Source organism: Hypomesus transpacificus, chromosome 15 (assembly GCF_021917145.1).
Source record: "Hypomesus transpacificus isolate Combined female chromosome 15, fHypTra1, whole genome shotgun sequence".
NCBI lineage: Eukaryota > Metazoa > Chordata > Actinopteri > Osmeriformes > Osmeridae > Hypomesus > Hypomesus transpacificus.
Genome location: NC_061074.1, coordinates 5,817,493 through 5,843,606, shown reverse-complemented (window position 1 = coordinate 5,843,606; position 26,114 = coordinate 5,817,493). Strand labels below are relative to the sequence as shown.

At 47.2% G+C, this 26,114-nt stretch overlaps 1 protein-coding gene across 2 annotated transcripts in view; it reads right to left on the bottom strand.

The window, feature by feature from the left end:
- Positions 1 to 299: 299 nt before the first annotated feature.
- The window catches only part of pafah1b1a (platelet-activating factor acetylhydrolase 1b, regulatory subunit 1a), a 31,222-nt gene continuing 5,407 nt past the window's right edge, over positions 300 to 26,114 (bottom strand). For both annotated transcript variants that reach the window (XM_047035322.1, XM_047035323.1), the window contains exons 2-11: positions 25,257 to 25,606; positions 15,818 to 15,902; positions 13,325 to 13,399; positions 12,825 to 13,031; positions 9,572 to 9,740; positions 7,577 to 7,679; positions 7,158 to 7,386; positions 5,370 to 5,471; positions 5,098 to 5,254; positions 300 to 4,055 (exon numbers count right to left, since the gene is read on the bottom strand). In XM_047035322.1, the coding sequence (XP_046891278.1) occupies positions 3,982 to 4,055; positions 5,098 to 5,254; positions 5,370 to 5,471; positions 7,158 to 7,386; positions 7,577 to 7,679; positions 9,572 to 9,740; positions 12,825 to 13,031; positions 13,325 to 13,399; positions 15,818 to 15,902; positions 25,257 to 25,288 (1,233 nt within the window). In that variant the 5' untranslated portion in view covers positions 25,289 to 25,606 and the 3' untranslated portion in view covers positions 300 to 3,981. The remainder of the gene's footprint in view (positions 4,056 to 5,097; positions 5,255 to 5,369; positions 5,472 to 7,157; positions 7,387 to 7,576; positions 7,680 to 9,571; positions 9,741 to 12,824; positions 13,032 to 13,324; positions 13,400 to 15,817; positions 15,903 to 25,256; positions 25,607 to 26,114) is intronic.

The window sequence follows — 26,114 nt, the reverse complement described above, 5'->3', positions numbered from 1 at the left end:
TTTTAATGCTTTGGAATTGTCCGTTTGTGTCGAAGAATCTGAAATAGCATTACATGCTGTCCAAATTAAATTTCCACTCTCTCAAAGCCTAACTCAAGGGTGTGATTATTTATTTATAACTAGGCCTATTACATTAATAGTTCACACATCTTTTGGGCTAAATATAATTATGAACATTTAAATGAGTAATGTAAATTGCCAAAGGCCAAATACCTTTATCATATCTGTACAGAGATATAATAATTTATCCACAAAAACAGGCAAATCCCTTAACCCCAACCCAATGAAGACATTCAATATCCTTACAGATTTTTTTTCTTTTATTATGTTGCAAACAATAATGACATCCAGTATATTGTTAACAATTTGCAGTGTGTGAAGAGTGAGACCATAAAAGCGAAAAACAAAAAATCCCGTTCAAGCCGTTAAGACTGAAGCCCTCAATCTATTAACAAGGTTATAGCAGACGTATGGGGTTGAGGCTGGCAGGAAGGACTTAGACAGTGCAGCACAGCACTTGTCTGTCAGTCCACTCAACCACCAAGCCAATGCAGCATAGGGATTGCTTGGGACCTGCGAATGGCAAAAGTGATTTCTTTCACAGGGCAAAACACTAAGGGTTGTTTTGTGAGCATTCATTCAATGAGAACTATTTAAAAGGAGAGATGCACACATCTTACATCCTTCCTTGTCTAATCAAGAAAGGCAAAGCCGAGTTTATTCAAAAAGTCAGGACTAATCTCCATTTCAGGCTCAGAATTTGAACAGGACTTCGAAACCGATCTAAAGTCAGCAAATCGCAAGGAATGAGCGGCTTTGTAAATGACGGTTGGCTTAGTCCAGAAAAAAATACCTGGACACCAAAGAGCGAACACAGACCAGGAAGTCTGACATCATGTGCTAAACCAGATTGTACTAAGACCACTCCATTTTATTTGGCTTTAGCTAAAACATGTTTAACAGCATGGAACATTTCCATGACCATGTCCAGTTGTACTATAGAAGGCCAGAGTATGTAACAACTGAATGAAGGCCAACTCTCTACCCAATATCTCTCTGAGACAAAGTGAAAGCAGCTTGTAGTTATAAACATGTCTGTCTGACTAAAGCATGGGGCACTAGAGGAGGCATACGTGGTTTTCTCTAAAGGGGGGGGGGGGGGGTCTCCTTTGGAAAAGATCTAGTCTGCCGCAATCCCTTCGCACATAGTGTGGTAGGAAGGTCAGATAGATCTGTCCTCCATCATACAGCAACAGACACAAACAATCTTTCTACAACCACATAGAGCTGTCTGCAGTCTGAATGCCAGCCGACCTGTGTCTGGTAAGGAGTCCATCCGGTGTCTTTGATACGTCAATACGCAAAATACACAGTACACATACACAGGGACACCGACTTACTGCTGAGAGATAAGAGTTTCTCTCCAACAGTACAATTTGTGATATTGGATTGATTAGAAATTCTCCTCTGACACCCCACTGTGGTGTCCTACAGTTGAGCTCAGTCTCACATTAAGCAACGCTAAGACACTAGCCTCCACCAGCAAGCCCCACCAGACAGTTCAGCCTCTGGTACAGGTTTACAAGCAGCAGTGCTATTGTAGACAGGTCACAGGGCTCACACAAGCCACTATCAGAGGTTCAGCAGCAGGTAGCTACATCCAAAACACACAGGAACAGGAAAACTTTGCAAAGAAGCTAGATAAGATTGGTTAAGCTGTGGATTCTTTTTTATTATCATAGAATTGCATTGTAATGAAAAGGCTAATTAAAAATGATATCCATTTATGCATTTATTAATATGTTTAAATTTTTCGTACATCTTTGATCTTTGGACAAGACCAAAGATCAAATTCAAGCAGGGATGTGCAAGTTACAAGTTACTTACATTTTTTTCACCTGCTGCAGTTAGAATATGAAGCAAGATTATTTTTTTTTCTTTCTTTTCTTTTTTGTCTTTTTTTATTATAATTTTTTTTTTTTAAGGGGGATGGAATGGTTGGTCTCCATTGTTGATAGGAATTGGAATCGTCTCTGGTTTCCTCTTTTGTACATGTAGCATCCAATTTCAGAATATGAACAGAATAGGAGAATGAGGTGCCACTCAGGAGATATTCTGTAAATGTTTCAGTAAGTCGTCAGACTTTGCCCAGAGATCCATTCTGCTAAAGCATTGAGCATTCTCCTGTGCTCAGCCTAGTCTAGCCCTAGACTAAGAACAAGGTCAAGCTGTGATGAGGGAACTGCACAGCACCTTAGGGATAAAGATTTCTTAAATCACCTAAACCGGACCGCCTCAAAAAAATGCACAAACATGCTAGCATGTCAGCTGATGGCATTTCTTCACTTTTGATTAATCTCCCTACAGTTCACCAGTTTGGTCAAAACACAGATTTGGCGCTTCCCTCAGTAACATGCTTGGTTAACATTTCATCTTTTTCCCCGCCACATAAAAAGCAAAAACCATATTTCTTAATTTCATGTTTGTCCTCCCTAAGAATGCAAAACTCTTTCCCCCCTCCCCAGGAGACATCTTTGCACATCCCCAAATAAACCAACAGGGCAACTTTGACTCCTTGTCAGGCTTTGACATCTGAGATAGTCACTCAGAATTCACCTCAGAATTCACCTAACTTATCAAAGGCTAAAGCTCGACCTCTCTAACATACAACCTAGAGACTCAGCATTCTAGACAACTGAGCGTCTAATTGCTTGCATGATTTAATAGACTGTAAAACCCTGTTGAGAACTGATCCATAAAAGGACAGAGACAGGGTTAAGTCAAATTTAAATGAGTAAGACTTGAGACGTCACAGCTAGACATCTTACTGTGGGAGACACCTTAGGTCCTAAAGATTAAAAGAGGTGTAACCCTGATGTCTGTACAGGACCAGTTGCTAGTGAAAGGCTGATTGCTCACCAGCGGCTGCAGTGACGCTTAATACCAGGCTAAACAGATAGGGGGCAGCGTTTCAGGTTGCATTATCTGACTTTATGCCGACCGTTAAGGTGACCGTTAACCTGAATCGTGAAAAGTCGATCCCAACTGTACATTAGCTAGGCTATTCAGAAAGCCAGAAATATCATCAATTTATTCTTGAACCCGAAGCATAATTAATTTAGGAGGATATTCCATTTTAAGTCTATCAGAGTAGTTAGCTTCTCAGTTAGGACGCATCGCCATGACAAGGGTACAAAGCTTTTTCACCCCAGAGGTCCATAGACAACAGTTTGAAACATTTGTATATGCAGCCATTAATATATTATCTAGTTCCACATGAAGAGAAATGGTAATTACACTTCAGAAGTGATGTTACAAAGCTACAGATTATTCCAATAACAAAGCCCCACAGACAATCATATCTCCATTAAGGGATTACACTTTTCCTTTTGTCGTCGTTTCCCCTCAAAAGGTTACCAAGCTAGGCACCGACAGACTACGACAGTGAAAGGAGAGAAATAAGAGAAAAACAAACAAACAAACAAAATCCTAAATAAAAAAAAATTGACAAAAATAAATCTGACACAAAGAACGACACTGTCATTTTTAAATTACCAGTTTTTAGTGCCCTACTATTTTTCTTTTTTTTTCCTCTTTTTTTTTTTTTTTTTAAACACTCAGTCAAAAAACATCTGCCTTCAATAGGTAAGGCTGCGTTGACAGACGGTCAGCCTCATGTTAAACCTATGGTACTTCTAGACAACGTTATGTAAATTTACAGTATACAATTTTGGATTCACCATGCAAGAATACTTTTTTTGTGTAACATTTAATAGCTCAATCTACATCCAGAATAATTTACATAAAAGGACAATAGTTATTGGACCAGAGGGCGATGGGTAATAACCATGGTTTGAGTGCAGTCAAAGGAGCCGGAAATGGTTGATGGGATGTGGTTGGGGTGGAATGAGGAGAGGGCTGGGTGGTATCGGCTAGAGCGACAGGGGGGTTGGGATGGTGTTCCAATCTTCTAAGGTCCAATCAGCGGCACTCCCAAACTTTTACTGTTTGATCTACACTTCCGGTTACAACATACGGAGCAGCCTTGTGGAAATCTGTGGAACAGAGAAAGAGTGTCAGGGCGACAGCAAGAGGAGGCCAGGAGAGAGAGGGAGTCATTTCATATGTACTGGTAATCAACATTTCATTTTGAGGTTTGAATATCTTGACAGTCTAATCAACAGTTTGGTACGAGGAGTAAAAAAACTAACAAACATGATTAACAGTTTTTGCTTGGTACATGCACCCCCCCAACTTCAGACAAACAACAAAAAGGTGTTTTGTATTCACACACACAAAAAACTAACATGCGTGTGTCAATCACTGGCTTACAGCAATGTTTTCTGTGTGTGCAAGAGGCAGTGATTCAGAAGCTGGGCTTCAAACGCCCTGCCAGAGAACGCAGGCTGGAGTGCCAGAAAGCCATCTCTGGAGAGTTCCCCAGCCTTGATCTATTCAAAACCCTTAGATTTGGGAAAAGGGGGAAAATCCTGGAGCGTTTGCTTACCTCTTAAGATCCCAGCTGTCAGGTGCCCTCAGGAAGATGAACTTAACCCCTTCCTTTTAAAAAAACCCTGCCTGAACTCCCTCCAACCAAAACAGCTTTGTGTAAACCTCTGCTCCACCATAGGAACATCTAGCGTTACACACCTAAGGGATAGAATAATGCGCTTCCTGACTTACCCAAGTTTAATCCCTACAAAGACATTTTAACAGCTCCAGCCATAACCGGTGGCAGAGACTGTGTGGGTGGGGGGGGGACCCTCCATTCACCCAGAGAGGTAACACAGTGGGGGACACTCCATTCACCCAGATAGGTAACACAGTGGGGGACACTCCATTCACCCAGAGAGGTAACACAGTGGGGGACACTCCATTCACCCAGATAGGTAACACAGTGGGGGACACTCCATTCACTCAGATAGGTAACACAGTGGGGGACACTCCATTCACTCAGATAGGTAACACAGTGGGGGACACTCCATTCACCCAGATAGGTAACACAGTGGGGGACACTCCATTCACCCAGATAGGTAACACAGTGGGGGACACTCCATTCACCCAGATAGGTAACACAGTGGGGGACACTCCACTCACCCAGAGAGGTAACAAAGTGTTCATGGGCACTCAGAGTCTTCATGCAGCGCTTGTTCTTGTAGTCCCAGATCCTTAAGGTTTTGTCGTCAGCACAGCTCACGATGAACTTGCCTCCGGGGTGGACCAGCATCCCACGCACCCAGTTGTCATGACCAACCTGAAGACAGAGGACCCGGTGTTAAAGTTGTGTGAAATGCACAGAGTTGGTGTGAACTGGGATGGATTTTCAACACAACAATGCATGTTGACAAGTGATTTCTGGGCGTGCTCACCAGTGTCATAAGGCACATGCCGATGCTGACGTCCCACATCTTGATGGTCTTGTCTCTAGAGCCAGATAGCAGGAAGGGCCCAGGCTTGCCACTCTTCTTAGTCTGGCAGAACAAAGATAAGCAAATACCATATTAATGACCTCCAATCAACACAAGGACATGCAAAGACAGGACTACAGGAGTCTTTACCACTGGGACAATGTGACCATTACTGATTCTCAAAGCATGAAAAAGTAGATTAGAAACGTTTGCTTGAATTAATAGAATAGATTGTCAGGTCAGCGTAAGGATGCAGTGTACAATATTGCATATCACAATATTGCATATCACAAAAGCTACGTAAACCCCGTCCACTGAAATCAGTCTGTTCTGACACTCACGCAGCCTTTGATACATTCAACATTAGCATATGAGAATTAGACTACAAAAAGAATGCTTAGAGGAGACATCTCCATGGCAGAGCACCCACTTCAGATATTCAATTACACCGGCAGCTTTGAAGTGGGAGCTATGCTGCTCAGGTTCAGGGCCATTCAACAGGCTTTCCAAGTCCCGTGTGTCATACCCACCTGAGCGGGACATCCATGGACGTCTCAGAGGGAATTCACCCAGACCAATATTTGACTGGATACTTTCTCCCGTTTACACTTTGCATAAATGTAACTGAATGTAATCTGTCTTTTGCAAGGGGATGATAGAGAGACACGTGTGCATGTGTTTGTCTTTCAGCACTTGCTCACAATTTGTCTGTAGCCAAAGACAAACACAGCGTCCTACTGTGCCTACAGTGGGACTGTTTCAGACACACTGAGGCAAAGCCATTACATGCTTAATAATTCTGACAGCAACCGGGGAGAACATGTTCAAATGCTACATGTTCCCTTGGGCAGTCCCATCCAAAGCATTGAGAACAGAACAGTCCTAAATGTCAGAGTTACATGTGGCTGCCTTAGTTCATTAAACTGTGACCCTATAATTGATGTCAGGAGAACCCGTAATCATTCTTGCTGAACAGGCATGGCTAGATAAACAACAAGTTATCGTCTTCAAAGTCGCCCAAAACTTGCTTGGAAATGTTTAATGGAAATGTTAATGTCCACTTTTCAGTTTGTACATTGAGTTAGCCACCGCCTGTCTTCAGTTCTGTCTTGAGACAGAGTCCAAGTTCAACACTTCAATCACAGCATTGATTTGGCATTCCTTACTGTTTTAATATGTGCATGTTTGAACAGAGAATTCAACCGAAAAATGAACAGAACCACTCAAAACCTCTTCCGTCAGGGGAACATTGCACTTCATTGTGTTGGAGGTGAAGGGCTCTGACAGGACTCATGCTGTGAGGGCAAATGTTGTTTTAATCAGATGAGTCTGAAATTGGACATGCTTGATCACAAGACTGCTGGTGTGTGTGTGTGTGTGTATGTGTGTGTGTGTATGTGTGTGTGTGTGCTAGTAACAGACATACTCCCATCCACTCATAAGTGCTCAGAGAGAGCTCATGACCCTGGGCCATGATATGGCTTCTCGCTGCGTACACATTATTTCATGGTTGGATTCAAATACATCTGTTTGGCCCAGGCAATTCCCAAGTAACCCGTTTAAGAGAGGTGGGTAATGCAGCCAAGCATCACAGATCATCATCATCGTCTACAGAAAATCCCCTGGTAGTGTACACAGAGGCCCCCCGATTTCTCTCCCACTCACAACTACGCTCTGAATGGAAGATGCCATCTTTGGGGGTCCAAACGAACGTGTGCGGGTGTGTGTGTGTTGTGGGTGGGCGCTCACCTCTGACCCAGTGGCCTCCAGGATGGTGGGGTGGGCGCTCTCCGGGGCCCAGGAGATGCACTCCACCACGTGCTCGTGCTCCCGCAGCTCCGCCTTGCACTCCTTGGAGGCCACCACCCAAACGCGCACCGTCTGGTCGTTGGAGCAGCTGGCGATCAGGGTGCCGTCCTGGTTGGGCCGCACCATGCGCACCCACTCCCTGTGGCCTGTGAAGGTCTTCACGCAGTAGCTGGTGGACAGAGAGAGAGATATAAGACAGGGTCGGGGGAGGTTAAACATGCAGCCTGTGTAACATAGCTGAACCGAAAACCTTTGAATCGGTATAAGTATGATAGAGAATTACATTTTCTATGACCACAAAGTTGGCTATTGACACCTGTAAAAATTGGTACCAAAACCGTCAAGATCAGAGTCCTTACCCAGTGGCCACCTCCCACATTTTGATGGTTTTGTCCCTCGATGCTGACACTATGTGATCTCCGTTGGGCATAATGGCTACAGATGAAACATTATGGTCATGTCCTGGGGGGGAAAGGAATAATCATGAGAATGTATTCTTTCGGGTTAGGATGATGGATGAGTGATGATCCCAAAAATGGTATTATACTTTTTGAAGCATAGCTATTAGACTCCAGTCTAGACTCCCTTAACCCTTACCTAACGTGTGACTCCAATTCAGATTGACTTGACAGCCTATAGTTAACTAGTCATCAGAACCAAACATGTCGTTAAAGAGGGGTTTGGGCCAAATTAGTCAATTAGGTGATGGGCGAGACGGCCAATTTGCCAAGTGTTGCTTTGTTCTGGGGAAGTAAGAGCTAGCTAATGACCTACATGCCCAGCCATATTGAAGCTGCTAAACAGACGAGGAAATGGTAAGTAGGCTGTGGGTTCTAAAAGGCCAGCTTAAATATGGGGGCAGGCATGACCCCCCCCCCCCACACACAGAACACTACTGGCAGTAATAATGGGTGGCAGCTTCACAGAAACATTATCTGGTGTTGAAGAGGATAATTAAACTGCTGTCCAAATCTACACTAATCTCCACTGCCAAACCAGCCAGCATGGTGAAAAAGGGAGGGGAATATTGAGAGGGGGAAAACAGGTGGAAAGGAGAGAGTAGGTTGGAGGGGTAAGGGGAAAAGGAAAGAGGGGGATGAGCGGAGAAACTGTGAGAGAGACCAAGAGTACTTTAAAAAGGGGGAGGTAGAGGCTGAAAGGAAGACAGCAAGAGATACGAGAGAAAGAGTATCTTAAAGAGATGAGAAATTAAACATGAACGTAAATGTGAGAGAGTGTCAGGCTGAGAGAAGGGAGGGCTCCTGGCGCTGCTGCACAGTGTGAACACAGCTCGTCTCTCTGAGGGCAACACGCCAGCTCCTACTGACACGGTGGGAATTACACCCAAAAAAGGGATTGGAAACGACTGAAAACGTTAGTTTTAGTTACACAAACGTCTGGGTTAACAACTTCAATGGGGATTAAAAATGATAGAGTGGCAGGGAGTGGATTATCTTATTCTTTCAAATTCATTAATGTACAGGCTTCTTAGGAGGCAATTTGGGGAGACATTTGGAGGGATATTAAGGGAGGGGGGGTCAAACATAGCCTTGATATGTTTTGAGATTCCAAACAGTTCCAGCAGGACTGGAAATCCACTTTGACGGTGGTCCCTGTATCAGTTCAAGCCTGCAGGCACAAGGAGAGATACGCCTTTGCAATTTACTGAGCAATTAGGATTTTAAAAGGAGGGGGGAGGGGCGTTGCCTAAGGACTGGTCCATTTAGAGTGTGCACAACATGCATTCCAGGTTGGGGGGGGGGGGGGGGGGGGGCAGGCTTCTGAGAATATGCCATTAGACTCTTAATATCAGATGCTGAAAATGAATGAATTCCAGAGAGATTTGGACCCATGTGCCTGTAGGTGGGTAGATTGAGGAGATCAGAGTGGCCACCATTAGAGACGAGTGGTGAGCAGGATTAGTATGTTCTGTCATTGGCTCCTGAATGGCAGCTATGGCACCTGCGTCCCCAAACAAAGGCTCTTCTCCCTCACTGCAGCCTCTACCCAAGCATACCTGAAGGTCGTTTCAAATGTGACATCACATAAAGGTTGTGTTGACAGTTTGTCTTTGTGTGCATCATGCTCAAAGTATGCTCTATGCATTTATTCTTCATTTCGATGTACAGCACGTTGATAAACACCTGCTGTTTAAAATGTGCTCTATAAAACAGTGACTAATTAAACCAGCTCTCTCACTGAACAATCGTGATTTCATAAGGGTTTGGGACGTGTTCTCAAACGCGTTCCCTAACCTGTACCGTGACCCATATTCACACACCCACACACCCTCCCTATATGACATCATGGTTATCAGTGGAGTGGACAGAGCCCAGCCTCTCCCGCCACCTTACCATGCATGGTTCTGATGCACTCAAAGCCTTGGAAGTCCCACAGCTTGATGGTCATATCTGCGGAGCAGGAGGCCAGCAGCTTGCCAGTCTGGTCAAAGGAGATGTCCTGCACAGAGTCTGTGTGGCCCTTCAGCGTGCGCTCAAAGTCTCCCGTCTCGTAGTCCCACACCTGGGGGTGGAACGACACCAATGAACGCGGGCGCACATCCGAGAAATGAACCAAAAACATACACAGGAAAGAAATTAACAAACACAACAACAACAACGCCACAGCTGCTCCCTCAAATATCCCCCCCCCCTCCCCATGCCATCACCAGGAGAGACGGCACATGCCGCATCATCCACACTCCATGTCATTCTGTCGCCTGCCTCGGTATCAACACAGCCAAAACAAGCTTAGACAGAGGCAGGTTGAGACTGGCAGAGAGAGAGAGGTTGAGACTGGCAGAGAGAGAGAGAGAGAGTCAATCATGTAATCTGCTGTTGCAAATCATAATAATGAAGCATTGAGAGTGGGGGGGGGGGGGGGGGGGACACTTGAAAAGGTATCAGACATGTCACCGAGACGGAGATTCATCTCAGCTACATTCAGTAGTTTCAAACTCAACGTGCTGGTTCTGTCCCACTACATTGTCAGTGACAAAACCTTTGTCTGCTTGAACTGAGTTTCCTCAGAATGTATGTTTCGAAAATCTGTATATATGGTGGGATAAACTCAGGGTGTCCGGTCTTTGGTGAACGTGCAACATTGACAGTGGAGTCTGTACAGACAAGTGGAAACAGTGTGGTTGCTTCTCAGTCAGACTGTTATCCAGATCTTCCTGCTTCCAGGCAGACAGACGGACGAGGAGGGATAAACTCTCCTCCGTTGCTTGGGAGGGGGGGGGGGAGCTGGCTGACAGAGGACATCCCCTCCTTCTGCCTCATATGGGCTTCCCCTACTGCCAAGGTAGCCTCCCCCAGCTCCCGTCTTCACAGATTGGTGAAGTCTACCACAAAATCGACCTCCCCAGACTCGCGCCATATTTGCTTCACCAGTTAGGACAGTGGCCGAAGTCTCTTTACAGGAGCTCCAGGTGATAGCTCAGTAAGATGACAATGTAGCCAGACCATCAGGGGGGTGAACCTGAAAGTGACCTTTGTGTCTGTGCTTGCAACCTCATGAGTCTCTATGAATACCATGGTCAACAAAAACATAACGAGGCAATACCAACCATTAGTAACACTCTGCTCAAAGAAAAAGATGGACTTAATTGCCAATTTCCAGGGTGAGCAATGATCGTACGCCATAATGAATTTAAAGATCAGATGAATAATCAACTATTCTATTTGACATGTTTGGTCACGGCAAAAATGATAAAGCGAAGTTGTTTTGCATGGGGAGGCATCAAAAGTCCCAGAGTGAGAGCATGTCACGCTGGGCCGTGGCTGTCTGGCCTGATTAGAGTGACCTGCCTTTAGGAAGGCTGTCATAACACCCTGCAGATAGAGGGGGACAGCTTGGACTTGTCAAACCTGCTCATATGCATACTACCATGGTGAAGGGCCTTGACTCAGGGTAGCGTGTACAGAGTTGTTGTGCGCCGATCTGCCATGTTTGAAGAGGATGGTGGACGGAGGGAAGGAGAGAGAGAAAGATATACAGAGTGAGGAGAACAAAGAACTAAGGTGAGAACCAAGCAGAAGAAGGAGCTGGAAGGAGAATGAGAGCTACCGAGGTTTGGCTGCGGAGCACCAAGGCCCCATGACGATTACCACCCTAGCATACTAATGAGAGAAGGAGGGAGGAGAAGAAGAAAAAAAAGAGAGAATAGTTTGTGACTGCAGGCGAACGTAGACGGCCTCACTGGAATGTCAGAGAGAGAGGGGGGGGGGGGGGGGGGGGGGAGAGAGGGGGGAAGTGAAAAGCGGGAGGCAGGGTGCTTGGGTTCAGCTCCCCTGGTTAAAGATTTAACTGCAAGGTTTCGGAAGAGAAGTAGGGCATAGGGGGGAGACCGGGCCAGGAACAACGGCAAGGGAAGGGAGAAGATGAGGTAGGGGGAAATGTGGAGATTCAGGCATGCTGGGCCTGTTTCCTGGGGATGGTTGGCTGGCGTGCTGGCGGGCAGCACTCAAGCAGAGGATGAATTTGTGGGGCGGTGGGAGCAGAACAGGGAATGTGGTGTCTAGCTGGGAGGAAGGTGGGTTTGGGAAGAGAAGAGCCCAATGTGGGAGTGGAGCCAAATGAAGGAGTTACATGCATCTCTGATTCCTTATGAATAAATCATAGTGCACAAATATTTATACTGAAGGCGTGGGAGGGGGGTGGCGGGGGGGGGTAGCAGTAGCACTGGGCCAAGCAGACCAGACCAGGCTGTAAATATAGCAGAATGATCGTAGACTTCCCATTTGGGATTTATATATAGAAATGACCGTATGGATGGCGGATGGCAGTGGAGGTGGCTGTAGGACAGGGCGTGTCCTGAAATGGGCAGAGCATGCTGAACAGAGAGAGCTTCAGACGGTGGAGCTTCAGACAACAGGAGAGAGAGAGAGAGAGAGAGAGAGAGAGAGAGAGAGAGAGAGAGAGAGAGAGAGAGAGAGAGAGAGAGAGAGAGAGAGAGAGAGAGAGAGAGAGAGAGAGAGAGAGAGAGAGAGAGAGAGAGAGAGAGAGAGAGAGAGAGAGAGAGAGAGAGAGAGAGAGAAAGAAAGAGGGACAGACTGATAAGAGGGAGGACAGCGATGGGCAGAAAGAGGCTGGAGGGAGAGCAGAGTGTGGTGGTGCTGATGCCAGGCTGGTACACAGGCTGAATAGAGAACAAGGCCAAGATGCTCATCGCCTGGGGAACGCAGGAAGCTCCAAAACACTGCGTCTTTTAACAGAGCATTCCCCTCCTCTTTCAGCCCCCGGCGCTCCCCACCCTCTCTCGTGGACAGCGCTGACGACTGTCACAGGATAAAAGGGAAGGGGGGGGTGCTATTAGAAGTTCAAAGTCACCCAAATACACTAGCGGGGAACAAAGCTCAGTGGTACAACAGTGCGATTCAATAGGCCAGACGGTTATGTGGTTAACCTTAAAAAAGAAAATCAAAACACGGCTTGTGATACAACATGGAATGTGACATTCCAGTCCCAACAAAGTGCTATTATCCAACATCTGTGGGTGACATTTCCTCTTTGGGGTTGCTTAGAGCGTACTTTATCCACTGTCATTTCCAACCTCCCATAGGTAGCCCCTCAGGCGGGGTGGTTGTCCCCTCCCTGCAGGCTCACCTTGATGGTGGCGTCCTCGGAGGCTGAGACCATGACGCTGAACACGGGGTGGAAGATGACGCGGGTGACCGGGCTGCGGTGGCCGCTCAGCGCATATTTCTCAGGCGGGCGTGGGATCCACTCTTTGGGGTCCCGCTTCTGAGTGACGGGCCCCCCCAGGGTGATCTCCTCCTTCGCCTCGTTCAGCTTCGACTCCAGCTCCATGACCTGTCAACATCAGGAGGGATGATGAAAAACCGCAGATGCAGACTTCAGAATGAAATTACTGATCTGAGAGGTGCAATATGTTGATAACAAATGTGTTTGAGTTGCTGGTTGAAATGGTGAAGTTGTTTACATGCAATACAAATCTTGAGGAAAACACATCTCAAGATTAAAGGTCAAAAAGTAAAGCAAGCACAAGATTGGTGGATGCTTGATGACGCGTTCACGTAGTCACAGGCCAATCACAAGATCCGAAGAAAATCAGTCCTCAAAAACAAAAAAATAAAAAGACAAACCTTCTTTTGTAATCTGATGACTGAGGTCCATTTCTTTTCCAAAAGGCCGGCATACTTCTTATCCAATTCTTCATTCTGGAGGGCAAAAACAACACAAACACGCAGATGAAAAGAAAGAAAGACGAGCAAAACAATATCCCAGCTTAGTTTAATCAGGGTGGCTAGGAGTCGCCCTGGGGGCCAGATGGGCCTGCCTGCAGAGTCTTGAGGCCCTGTGATTGACGCCTCTCGACGACCAATGGCAGTCACCACAGAGAGCGGCTGGTCATCCCAGAGTCCCTACAGTCATAATCCCTCCCTCACATAGGCTAATCTCCTGCAGACAAGGAAGGCTTACGCAGCTTACGGGCACACAAACAGTCCACCGGAGTCAGTGCAGGGAAGTTAACTTGAGGGCAGCCTTGTGGTGACGGCCGTCTGAGCTCCAGCACAGGGCAGAGGCTGCTCCGCTCCACTGGGCTGGGCCCATGACAGACACTAGGTGTTGAGCGCTCATGCTAATCTGAACCTACACGGGGTAGGTGCAACATTGTGTGATGAAGGACAAACAACTCAACTCCATTTGACAAACAAGGTGCGTGTGAGCCTGCCTGCCTGCCTGCCTGCACGGGTGTCCTGGAGACAGGAGGCATACGGTGCCCCCCCCCCCCCCCCCAGGAGGCAGCGAGGCAGAGCTGCAGTGGTCCTGCCTGGGCCCCACACCTGCCTGGGGAGGCTCTACTACGCTCTTCAAAGCCTTCATCACAATGCTGCCCTTTCCCTCCTCCCAAACAGAACAACAGACAGAGAGGAGAGGGGTGGGAAAGGGGGGGGGGGGACTCCTCAAGATGCACCACAATCAGAATGTGAAGGTGCGCACACACACACACTTTCAATATTAGACAGACAAAAAGAAAAGTAGATGAACATGAATTTTTGGAAGAATTTTTAACCCAGTTTGAGGGCGAAAACCTCCATTAGAGCAGAACAAATCCAGACAGACAAGCAGGTCTCTATTTCAGTGGGGGGAGGGCTCACACTATTGGCTTCGTTTTCTGATTTCACACCCATTTCGTTCATCCTCTCATGGAAACAAAAGGGACCATCATGGAGGTGTGAAGAGTTGCAAGCATTGCGGTGTGTGAGTGTATGTGTGTTGGGGATGATGCATTGCTGCTACCCCTCGACAGTGAGCGCTCTGACGGAAAATCGGAGGTGTCTGAGATAACAGTCGCCACCACTCCCTGGCGCTGAGGGCGCTAAGACGAGGGGTGGGTTGAGAGGGGTCGTGGCACTGTGTCCGAGAGGAGAGATAAAAGGAGGGAGGAGGAGGAGGAGGGGGGGGATGGTGGTGGTCTAATCTGCCATCTGCCTGGACCCTCTGCCGATGGCTTAGCTAAACACATCCAGCTGGCTAGGCACTGCACACACACACGACCACAAGCATGCGCCAGTCTTTAATCGCTGCTGTCTGCCAGTCAGTCAGCAGGGTGCATGTGTGTGTGCCCATGCCAAGCTACAGCTAAGGTAGAGATGCCCTCTGCCCACACTCCTAAAGCAACACACCCCCACACAAACAATATCCCTACCACCTACAGCATTCAAAAATGTACCCATTGTAGGCTACCTATTCATAACAATGGCATGGGGCACCACTTTCAGTGAGTAAAGAGCCTACAAGGCTGAATGGAGGTGCCGTTAAAAAGGGGGAGCATCGTTAAAGCCGCGTTTCAGCACGGCCTCGCCAAGGTGCGCCTGCTTAGCGGCCGACACCGTCAGGAGACATTTAGCTCTGTAGTACTGATCTTTTATTCATGCTGTTTCCACTGGGCTGGGATGAAGGGGGGGACAAGGAGAGGGGATGGAGGAAGAGAGGAGAGAAAACAGAGGGAGAGAGCGAGCATCAGAGATATAGCAAAAGAGAGAAAGAGAGAGAGAGCAAGAAACAGAGAGCTGGCTGCCTCTTAAATGCTGTCCCCCTGTCCCCCCCCCCCACAAGCAGGGTTGGAATACGGAGAAAAGACAGGGAGAGATGGGCAGTGGAGGAAAAGAGTGATGGAATGAAGAGCAAAAGGAAGAGGGGGGGGGGGAGAAGAGAAAAACAGGTGACATATGAAAACAAAGTCCAGAGTGTGAGGAGGGAGGGGGACATTTCCATGAAGTGCTGCCCGCCTCCCTGTGAAGCCTGTTTGAATAGGCTTCACACACTCCGCCGGCTCTGTTGTTCCAGGCTGTATCTCTACCTGCTCTTGGTACTGCTAACCAGGCTAAGGACATCTGCAATTTCAGCTCCCATTTATCCTCCTGTATGTGTGTGTATGTGTATGTGAATGTTGTGTGCATGTGTGAGTGTGCATGCCTGTGTGTCGGACAGCCTAATAAAGACTGGATCAGCTTAATTGGCCACATACATTTTAAGTCACACAAGCGTGAACTCAATTACAACATGGAATAAAGGGGGAATTAAGGCATATTGTTTGGGTAAATTGACCTGATTGATTGTGCGTGTCTTACCATGTCTATTTCCGCCTCCTTCTTGAAAACTGAATAGGCCTCTTCATATCCGTTGGAACGCAGGTAATCGGCTATCGCTCGATTTCTGAAACGGACAAAAGAAACGCCCATCAGCTCTCTTGAGGTGACCACAGGGTAGTTTTAAACTGAGGAGAACAAGCTTGAGTCAGGGATTCTGCTTGATAAAAACCAAACAAAAGACATGGAATGTCAAACAAAAGACTTAAAATTACACGCCACTTTTTAAGGTAAGAGAGAAAATCACACACACACACCAGATAGATAGAACATCTGTCTTTTCTTTATAATGAGCTCTTGTTGCTGTGGGCAAATAATATGAGGACTGACCCCCACAGAGCTGATGGAGAAATGAGAAATACTGTACAGCAGAGAAAACACACGTTTGCACACAGACACACACAAAGAGAGAGAGTGCACAAAGACATTTCTGCGGGCTGAATCAGCTGCTGGGCAAAACACTACAGACACACTACAGACACGCGCACACACACTGCAACCACCCGGACCAGAAAAAGCAGACAGCATCCAGAGGCTATTCAAAGCAGCAGACTTTCCATGAGGAGGTGATCCAGTGATAAGGAGGGAGTAACAGCAGCAGGCGGGTTGAGATGCGGTGAGATGCTGAGATAAGGAGCACAAAGGACCAGACAGACAGACCAGACACCCAGTCACTCTGACACCCGTCCTCATGCACGCCACACTAGTGTGTGTGTGTGTGGGTGTGTGTGTAGTGTTACCTATTACATGCCAGCATTCACTCACACAAACACAAAACCATAATACGTGCTTATTCTACCGCTGCAGCCTTAAAGGCGAGCTAAATTTACCCAGAGCGGTTTATTTCCGTGTTCAAAACCCATTCCGTCAAAACAGTATTAAGGCGAATGGATTTCCAGTGGGAGCTGTAATGTGAGTTGGAGCTCACTGGTGGTTCAAAGAGGCCTGAGGGGACGGTCTCAGGAGGTGACGGTCTCAGGAGGGGACACCTACAGCCCTGCAGTGTCACCATGAATGTGTTGCTCTGCACTTGAAACCAACAGTCAACACAGGGCCCGTATTGTCCCGTTAACGGATTCAGAGTGCCTCGCTATGCTCTGGAAGTGACACCGTCAACAGAAGCCAACAACAGCTTGTCAGGTAAGCTCTGAGATTTGACCGGCCAGGGTGAGTGCGTGAGAGTGAGTCTGTCAGGACATTGCAGAGGACAGCCTTGTCTGTTTTCCCCCTCTTCTGGGTGTTACAGGACCCCCTGTACCCCCTCCTCTGGGTGTTACAGGACCCCCTGTACCCCCTCCTCTGGGAATTAGAGCACCCCCTGTACCCCTTCCTCTTGGAATTAGAGCACCCCCTGTACCCCTTCTTCTGGGAATTAGAGCACCCCCTGTACCCCCTCCTCTGGGTATTAGAGCACCCCCTGTAGCCCTTCCTCTGGGTGTTACAGGACCCCCTGTACCCCCTCCTCTGGGTATTACAGCACCCCCTGTAGCCCTTCCTCTGGGTGTTACAGGACCCCCTGTAGCCCCTCCTCTGGGTGTTACAGGACCCCCTGTACCCCCTCTTCTGGGTGTTACAGCATCCCCTGTACCCCCTCCTCTGGGTGTTACAGCACCCCCTGTACCCCCTCCTCTGGGTGTTACAGCACCCCCTGTACCCCCTCTTCTGGGTGTTACAGCACCCCCTGTACCCCCTCCTCTGGGTGTTACAGCACCCCCTGTACCCCCTCCTCTGGGTGTTACAGCACCCCCTGTACCCCCTCCTCTGGGTGTTACAGCACCCCCTGTACCCCCTCCTCTGGGTGTAGCATCCCGTTGCTAAGCTGAAGGTTAGCAGGAAGTTATTGCTCAATGGACAGACTTCTGCATGCCGACTGAAGGACTGGGGAGTGTGTGTTGTGGGGACAGAGGGTGCATGGGAGTGCATGTCTGTGTGCATGAGGGTCTGAGCCTGTGTAGAAGCAGGTGAGCAGTGTCTGTATACATCATAAGTCCACCCCAGCTAGTGCCTGTCACCTCCTCCATACGTCAGTGTGATGGCTTGATGCTGCAGCCGCTCCATACACAATGTCTCTTTGTGGACCTCTCAGCTAAAGTGGCCAAACAAAAGCTGCCCAGTGTCCTACACACAGCCACACCAAATCCTGTTGTCAGTCTCCCTAAGCATACATCTGGGAGAAATGGAAGGATTGAGCATTGGCATGTTAATCCTGATCGTTAGAGCAAAAATGTCTTAGTCTTACATTATAATAATGATTGTTTATTGATTTTACTATATTGATTGATATTGATTCTGGTATTGCAGTCATGCAGGTAATAGGTATGTACCATTTCTTTTTACCCAGTGTGTATTTAGTATGTCCTATGTTCAGACTGGGAAGTGAGCAGTTTTAAACTGGAGTTTGGTCTGACCTTCATGCCTTAGAGAAACCTAGAAGACAATATCTCATATCTGGTCTGGTGTTTTTCTCTCTCCACTCAGCTGACTTATGAATGTGTATAAACTCCAGAACCAAGTCAAACTGATGGAGGACAAGGACCTTGTTTCTGCTGCACAAGCCCCTGCATGAGGGGATGCTATTAGAGCCCAGAAGAGATATTACTGTCACACACCCATCTTCCCATCACTATCTATTGTCACACAGGTCACTATGCAATTACTGGGATTGTGCTGACTATTCAGATTCCAGTTCCCAATTAAGCTATACAGTGTTTGTTCCAACTCAATTCCTTGGGTGAATATTATATCACTGGTAATAGCCAGAGAGCCTCCGTGAATTCTGCAATTCTTGCTTCACGTGAAGTTGGAATGTGTGGTGACTGACAGCCAGAGACACAGAGGGACAATAGGATCAGTGTCCTGGTGTGTTGACAGCCGTCAAGATGCTGCAGCACTGCAGTGGAGATCCAGCTCTCCCACCTCACCCTGCCTCGACCTCTGGGGCCGCAGGAAATATACACATTCCACACTCTCACTATGCGGCAGGCGCTGAGGTGAAAACAGGAGAGAGAGAGGGAAAAGAAGGACAGAGCATGGGGGGGAAGAGGATAGGTAGGAAGAGAAAAGAGGAGGGAGAGAAAGAGTGAGGAGTGAGGGAGGTAGAGAGGGACCAACACTAGATGGCTGGAGAATACAGGCTGGTTTCCATGACGACTAGCAGCCCACAGCGTGAGAGAGAGAGAGAGAAAGAGAGAGCAGTGAGTAGTGTCATCCTGAGTGGGCAGAGACAGTCAGCTCAGAAGTAACAAAAGATGTCCTCGCTCACAAAGTACAGTGGGGTGCTTTTTGTTTCCTAGTTTGATTCTGGCATGTAGAGCTCTGGATCCCCATCTGGTTATGCAGCTAATGAGAGCGCCACTGGTCTGTGAACATGTCATACATCAATGACTCTGTTCACACACTAATTGTGTACTGAGAAGAGAGTATGATTATACCATAATAAAACATGGTAACATTATTGATCTGAATGTATCCAATCAAAAACTGAAACAAGGTACTGCACAACTTAAAGAAACCTTATTCCACAATTGTGTCACAGCAACCTATCCTACTATCCCATAATAGTCTGTAGAGACAGCATTCAAGGCATTGGCTGGCATCCGACAGCACCGAGACGAGACTGTTACACGGGCGATAAACTACAGAGGCGTTTCTTTCTGTGTGACGGTAGAGGCAGCATGACCTCATCCCAGAGAGAGAGAGGCGAGGGAGTGCTCGCCCGCCTGGAACTGACATCACTTCCTCCTGAGAGTTTGCAGCTTGCACATCCGCTTCCACATCACCACATTGCAGCGGCGACTGCTCAGCTACCACACCCCACCCCCGGCCGCACCCCTCAATATTCACAATCATATCACTGAAATGCCTAAAGAGACACTATACAGCTATTTCTGTCTAACCTAGCTGATTCCCAACTCGCAACACACATTTGGCCTGAAAGTTGGCTATTTATCTTTTCATTGACTTCCCAATAAGGAGTATCCCTTGCATCTCCTGCTGGGCTAATGCATTCAACAATGCAACCTGTCCAAAATCACGTCGTATATCACACAAGAGCAGCCCGCGGATCGACAGACCTTTCAGCGCTCCCGTTGAATGTTTTATGGGGGAAGCTTTGGAAGACGTCCCTCGTCACATATAAAATTCGCTCCATCTATAGGATTTAGCTTGCTGTACTTTGTGGTACTTATCCGTTGTCTCACTCCTATAGATATCGAAGTCTGTCTGGTAAGTGTGTGCGCACAAACTTTTTCCACAAGAATATCAATTACAGGTGTTAGAGAGAGAAAATATACCAATAGTATATTTACAAAAATGAGGGGGAACTGGTTTAGCATGAAGCCCATGTATGTACTCCCACTCATTCTCAATGGGCTGCATGTTTTTCTGCTTTACTGTTTTATTTTAGAGACATGACATCACTGACACTGTCACTGTTGTGAGTTTTTCTCGCTAGCCTGTGAAGTGATAACCTTTGTGTCAACAGCAGTGGGGGGTGACGTAAACCCTCTACATACCTCTTAGTACACACAAGAGGGATGAGCCAAGGCCACTGGCAAAGCCATTCATTAGTGGCAGGAATGCTGTCTAGTATAGATTTTGTAGGTAGACAGTAATACTAGGCAGAGGACAGTAAAGGTCTGCTTTATTAAAGTTAACTTCCTGTGTGCTCAGCCATAGAATCATACTGGGCTTCTAACCCATGCAAGGGACTTTGCTTCTCGCTCTGCTGCTGGGATTCACGTTGGTAAGATGGCTGTCTGGTGGTGGGGGGGGGGGGGCATGAAGGCATGATCACTGGAGTGGAAGGTAGCTGTGGATAAGATGTATGCCCGCTAACAGATGGGGGAGGGGAAAGAAACGAGAGCAGGGGACATTTTAAAAGATATATCACAGATTTGTGACAGGGAAAGAAATGTTTCCCGTTTGTAGCTTGGAGAAGATGGAGGCCAATCCTCTGAGCCCTAGTCAGCTGGGACTTATCTGGTTGGTGGAAAACTCCAGGTCCAGGTCATTACACTTGGACAATTTATAGTCGCACCTGCAGCTATTGATCAGTTAGCCAACCCTTTACCAAATGAATAAAAGGCGTACAAAATGGAGGGTGAATTGATCTTTATCGTGAGTTTATAGCCTTCTCTGATCCCCTTCACTTTAATTCCTTGCCATAGAGTAGTTAACTTACCTCTTTAAGATAGGTGGGTCTATCTTAAGCCAGCCAGCTAATGCCCCCCCGCCCAGACTGCACAGGCGCCAGTTTAAATGAAACTGACTGGTTAGAGATCAGATTAGAGGATCTCAGTATGCTGGATCCCTCAGGGTAGCAGAGAGCACTTGGGACTGAAATCTGTACTGCTGTGTGGAACTCACAGGAACATGATGGTTTTCCCTCTCCCATGCAGGCAGGGCTGATGCCATGGTGGCTGAGGTCATGAAGGGGAGGATGAAGGGCGCTCGGCCACACAGAGGTGTGTATTGACAGCTCAATAGTTTCATGCCTTTCTGCTGCATTTCAGGATTCATCATTTGAAAACTAATGTACCTCAAACATAGACACAAATGACTTGCCCAGCCTCCTCCTTCCTCCACTGCAGCCCTAAAGGGATTTGGTGGGCTCTGCAGACACCACACCACACAGGGCGTCAACTTAAATCTGTTATATTATTCTGGCTGGTTAAGGCTTCTACCAAAGAGACTGGGGAGTGTGTGCACACGGATGGAGAGGGGTTAGGAGTAGCTGTCAGATATAGGTAGCTGTGAGCATTAAGGGGGTGGGGAAAATGGGGCCATTATAGAAAGTCTGCTTGCTGTAATGCAAGCTCATGTACTGCATAAAATACTATTTGCTCTCAGACCCTGAATGGTGATCTCTTTTTATGCATGGAAGCCCAAGAACAACAGGTTGCCGTTAAGATTACCATGTGATGAAAAAATACTGCCTTTTATGTTACCATAGCAGTTTGAAATGCCATGCCAGCAAGCTTTTATTCAACTGACCACAACAAGAGAGCTTCTTTTCTACAGAATGAAACTAGGCACAAATGGGTTTGGACTACATGTGCCATCATAAAGCAGTAATATCCAGTTTTCATATTCTACCTACAACCGACACCTCTAGTTGTTGAAGGTTGGTTTTTGTTTGTTTTGTTCTGTGCAGGGACTGTGAATGACTAAGCTCCATCAGATACGATTGGGCACATCGGAGGGGTTGTAATGAAATCCATCCATCAGTTTTTCTGTCTGTGTCTGAGGGCCAGGGGATGGATCCATATAGCTGGTGGACCCCCTGCAGTCACACCCAGATGAGCTCAATATCCCAGCACACCAGGAGCCAGGCCTAGGAACACCCTCAGGGGGAGCTGTGTGTGTGTGTGTGTGTGTGTGTGTGTGTGTGTGTGTGTGTACACAACATGTGTGGGCATTTCTCTTAGAGGCCAAACCCACTAACCAGTAACCGCAAACACAGCAGCAGCCACAAGTGTCCTACAACGACACTGACATCAATGTAAACTGTCATAACATGACACTGCGTTTCATGACAAGTCTCCGTATCAGCACAGGGAAGGTTAGACATACACGCCAACCAAACAACAACGTCACCCCAACCAATACAACGACAAACATTACCCAAAGACTACAGAAACTGACATGGCCAAGAATTAATAGCTTACCAATCAAATGATTACATTAACGATCAACAGTGAAAAGAACATTGGGGAAATGAGTTAGGTTGTAAATCCGTCTGCCACATGCACAGGGATCAAAGGGCTGTATGTGCCTGTTTGGTGCTTCAGTGCTACCCTGTACCACAAGCAGTCACTCCCATGTACTTTCTTACCGTAATCTTAAACGTTCACCGTGTTACATCACAACATGTACAAACAGCGGCCTATGGAGAGAGGGGCTGGGTCACATGAAACATCTTACAGTAAGGGCTTGGAAAACACTTAATGGAATTTCTTTGTGGAGCAGGAGGAAAAAAGAGGGGCCCATCTGCAGAAGTCTGCCTGCAGGTCTTTAGTGGAGTGGGTAGGTGGGTAGGTTGTGTTCTGCATCTATTTTTACCGAAGGCCTCCAGGTATGAATCCTCTGACCCAGGAACAAAAACAACACAATTGTGCTTTTCATCGTCTATGCAAATCAGAACAATCTGGCTGCAAAGATACGATGCCGTCATAACATCTGACACTTGCACCTGGTCTCAGAATATAAACTCGCCCTACTTTGCTGCAAATCAGTAAAAAACAATAGCTACTCAAGGAGCCCGCAGTAAAGTAACGAGCTTTGCTCGTCTTTCCCTTCACATTAACCTCTCTAAGGAATGTGTTACATCACAAGCCAACCAACGTTCTCTTACTGTGGACATTCTCTCTAAAGAGAAGGCAATTTATAGAAGCTATCACATGGTCTGAAAAGGCCCTTTGCCAGTATCCAAGTAGTTGGGGCACAAAAACACTGGAGGCGGTAAAAGAAGCATGAATAGAATGGGAACAAGTTCCATTTGTGTGAGGCTTGACAGAAAAAAACACACAAAACAAACCATGTGAAAAGAGAGCAGGGGCCCCAAGACTGACTACACAGGGAAGGGTCAGCTGATCACTGTCACCATCCCATCCCACCACCTTCCTCTCCAACCCATTGTTACTGCAGTAATTAATCAAAATGGCCACCAGGTTTCCCGCTCGCAGGGCTGAGGCGAGCGGTTGGTAAATGAGATGTGCGGGGTGGTCGTTTACTGTCAACAGCCACTCAGTGAGCTGGCTATCGCGGCCAACGGACGCTTCAGTGGGATGGAATGCTACTGAAGCGATAGCACAGCTCTCAGGGTGCAACAGGCCCAATTTGGTTTCCTGTTAGCGACGGGCCGGCCTAGCTCTTATATAACGGAGAGGACAAAAAGTGTGAGGAGTCGCATGGAGGATTAGCATTCCAATAGCACACTTGATCCCAACAGGCCAGTGTCTGTGAGGCAAGCCTACAGAAACAGAGTAACACATTGTTGGTGTCATGTGAAGACCGCAGTGTTGCTCGATAACTAAGCAAAACTTCCAATAAAAAGATGTTCAACTTAATGGAAAAACAAATATAGCTTGATCAATAAGCAAAAGAATTATGACTTTACTGATGCACCATTCACAAAAATCAACAACATTTGATTAAACATCCATAATGTCTTGACAGGTTAATAAAAAAACACCTTTGACGCCGCCTCGCCCTCAGCTTGGGGTAGTGGGGGGATTAAAGATCTATAGGACTGGTAGTCAGATATATCTACACAGACACCTCCCTCATGTCTCCGACATTGGGTTAACCCTCTTATCCCCTACCTCAGGGGTTAATTACCAAGGTCACAGACTACGGGGCTAAGTTACAGCTAGCTGCACTGTTATCTTCTCCCTGGGCTGCAACATCTTCCCCTTCACTTAATGGTCCACTGCACAGCACACACACCGTGTCTATATATTCCACACATACCAATCCCTCTGGGTGAGGATCTGTAGATATCGCACTGATTGACACAGCAATCGGCTTCACAAAGTATATTATTGGAGTGGAGGGTAGGGCTTAGGTTCTCCATGTATCCAAAAGATGTTTAAAGACCACATACATTATGTCATTCATCATGTCCTCTTAACTTTCATAACATGTTGCCATAAAAACAAGTTGTAGAGCCTTGATAAAGACACTGACTTGCCTCTGGACTTTAGGTCACAGTTAAAGGACAAACCTTGAATTGATGTCTGCAGTCATGGTAAATTAACAATCGATTCTTTAAGCTGGGCCTCAAGGTAAAAAAACCCCAACATAAAATACATCTCCTTCTGTGAGGGAGTGTCTTTGTTCGCTACACCTCTGACTGAACAGAAAAACGGTAGCGTGTGGTGTTTGTGTGTCTGGATCCAAGTGGGTGACAGAGCATGGAGGGTTTGCCAGAGGACCCCAGCTTCTCCCATTAACTTACTGGTAACCATAGAGGTGCATGAATACTCTAGAACTTAAGGGTCTAGTCCTGGGCAAGATGAAGACTTGCCAGCATTACTGGTCAAAGTCAAGTATCAATATCACTAGACCTGGAAGGGCCTCAATTATGAGCGAGTTGGTTCAGATCACAAGAACCGCAGCTCTGCTTATCAGCGCTCATAGTGGATTAGAGGTTTGAGTGAAGACAACATAATGAGGCTGACGTGGCCGAGGTTGCAGCAATCGTGAGATGAGAAAGGCAACAAAAGAAAACGACAAAGCACTTTATGCTAAGAGTACAGTACACACAGCAGCTGATAGTGTACATGGACTGCCATCTAAGAAACTGCATGATGGTTGAGGAAGGATGGAGGCAGCAGTAGAGGAGGACGCCGTGTCAGCGCTCTACTATGTTGTGTGGTGTGTGACCTGATGCACATGGTGAAAGGAAAGGGTCACTTACAGTTCGTCTCGTTGCCGTTGTGACAGCACCATGGTGACAGGGCGGTACGGGCAGAGCCGGGGATGAGGGGATGGGGGCGGGTCAGGGGGTCAGGCAGAGAGGGCGGTGGCCTGCAGTGGCAGCGGTCTCCCCGGGTAGGAAGTGAGCGGTGCCAATCCGAGGTGGACGAGCGCTGACCGACACGTGTGACTACCGCCGCGGTCAGGTCACCAGGTTCAGGTACGCGCAGGGTCAAAACACTCTGGCTCGCTGGGGGAGGCTCTGCCGCTTACGCAGGTGCCCCCGAACACACAGACTCCAGGAAGAAGATGAGACCCTGCAGACAGTCACCAGCCAAGACTACACTGCATCTGTATGGAGAGAGAGAGACAAAGAGAGAGAGAGAGAGAGAGAGAGAGAGAGAGAGAGAGAGAGAGAGAGAGAGAGAGAGAGAGAGAGAGAGAGAGAGAGAGAGAGAGAGAGAGAGAGAGAGAGACAGAGGAGTAGGAAGAAGGTCAGTATTAGGTATGCATGACAAGAACCTGTACGACTTACAAGAAGGGAGGGGGAAGGGTTGATGAAGGGATACGAGAAGGCATGGAGACTCAACCAGAGATAACAGTTGAAGCAGAGAGATCGTGACCCATCTTCCTTTCGGTGAAATGGTAAAGAGACAAACATTGATGGCAAAATAAATAAGCCAATCAGCCACTCAGGAGCAGCCTGTCTAGATTCCAGTCAACAACTTTCATGAGAATGTGATATGAGGTAGGTAACAGCACTGAAACAAACATCCTGAAGGTGAGGTATTTCAGCATCAATCGATCTATACCATCCCCCCCCTCACCCAGCCATCTCCTTTGTCCAACACCACCAATG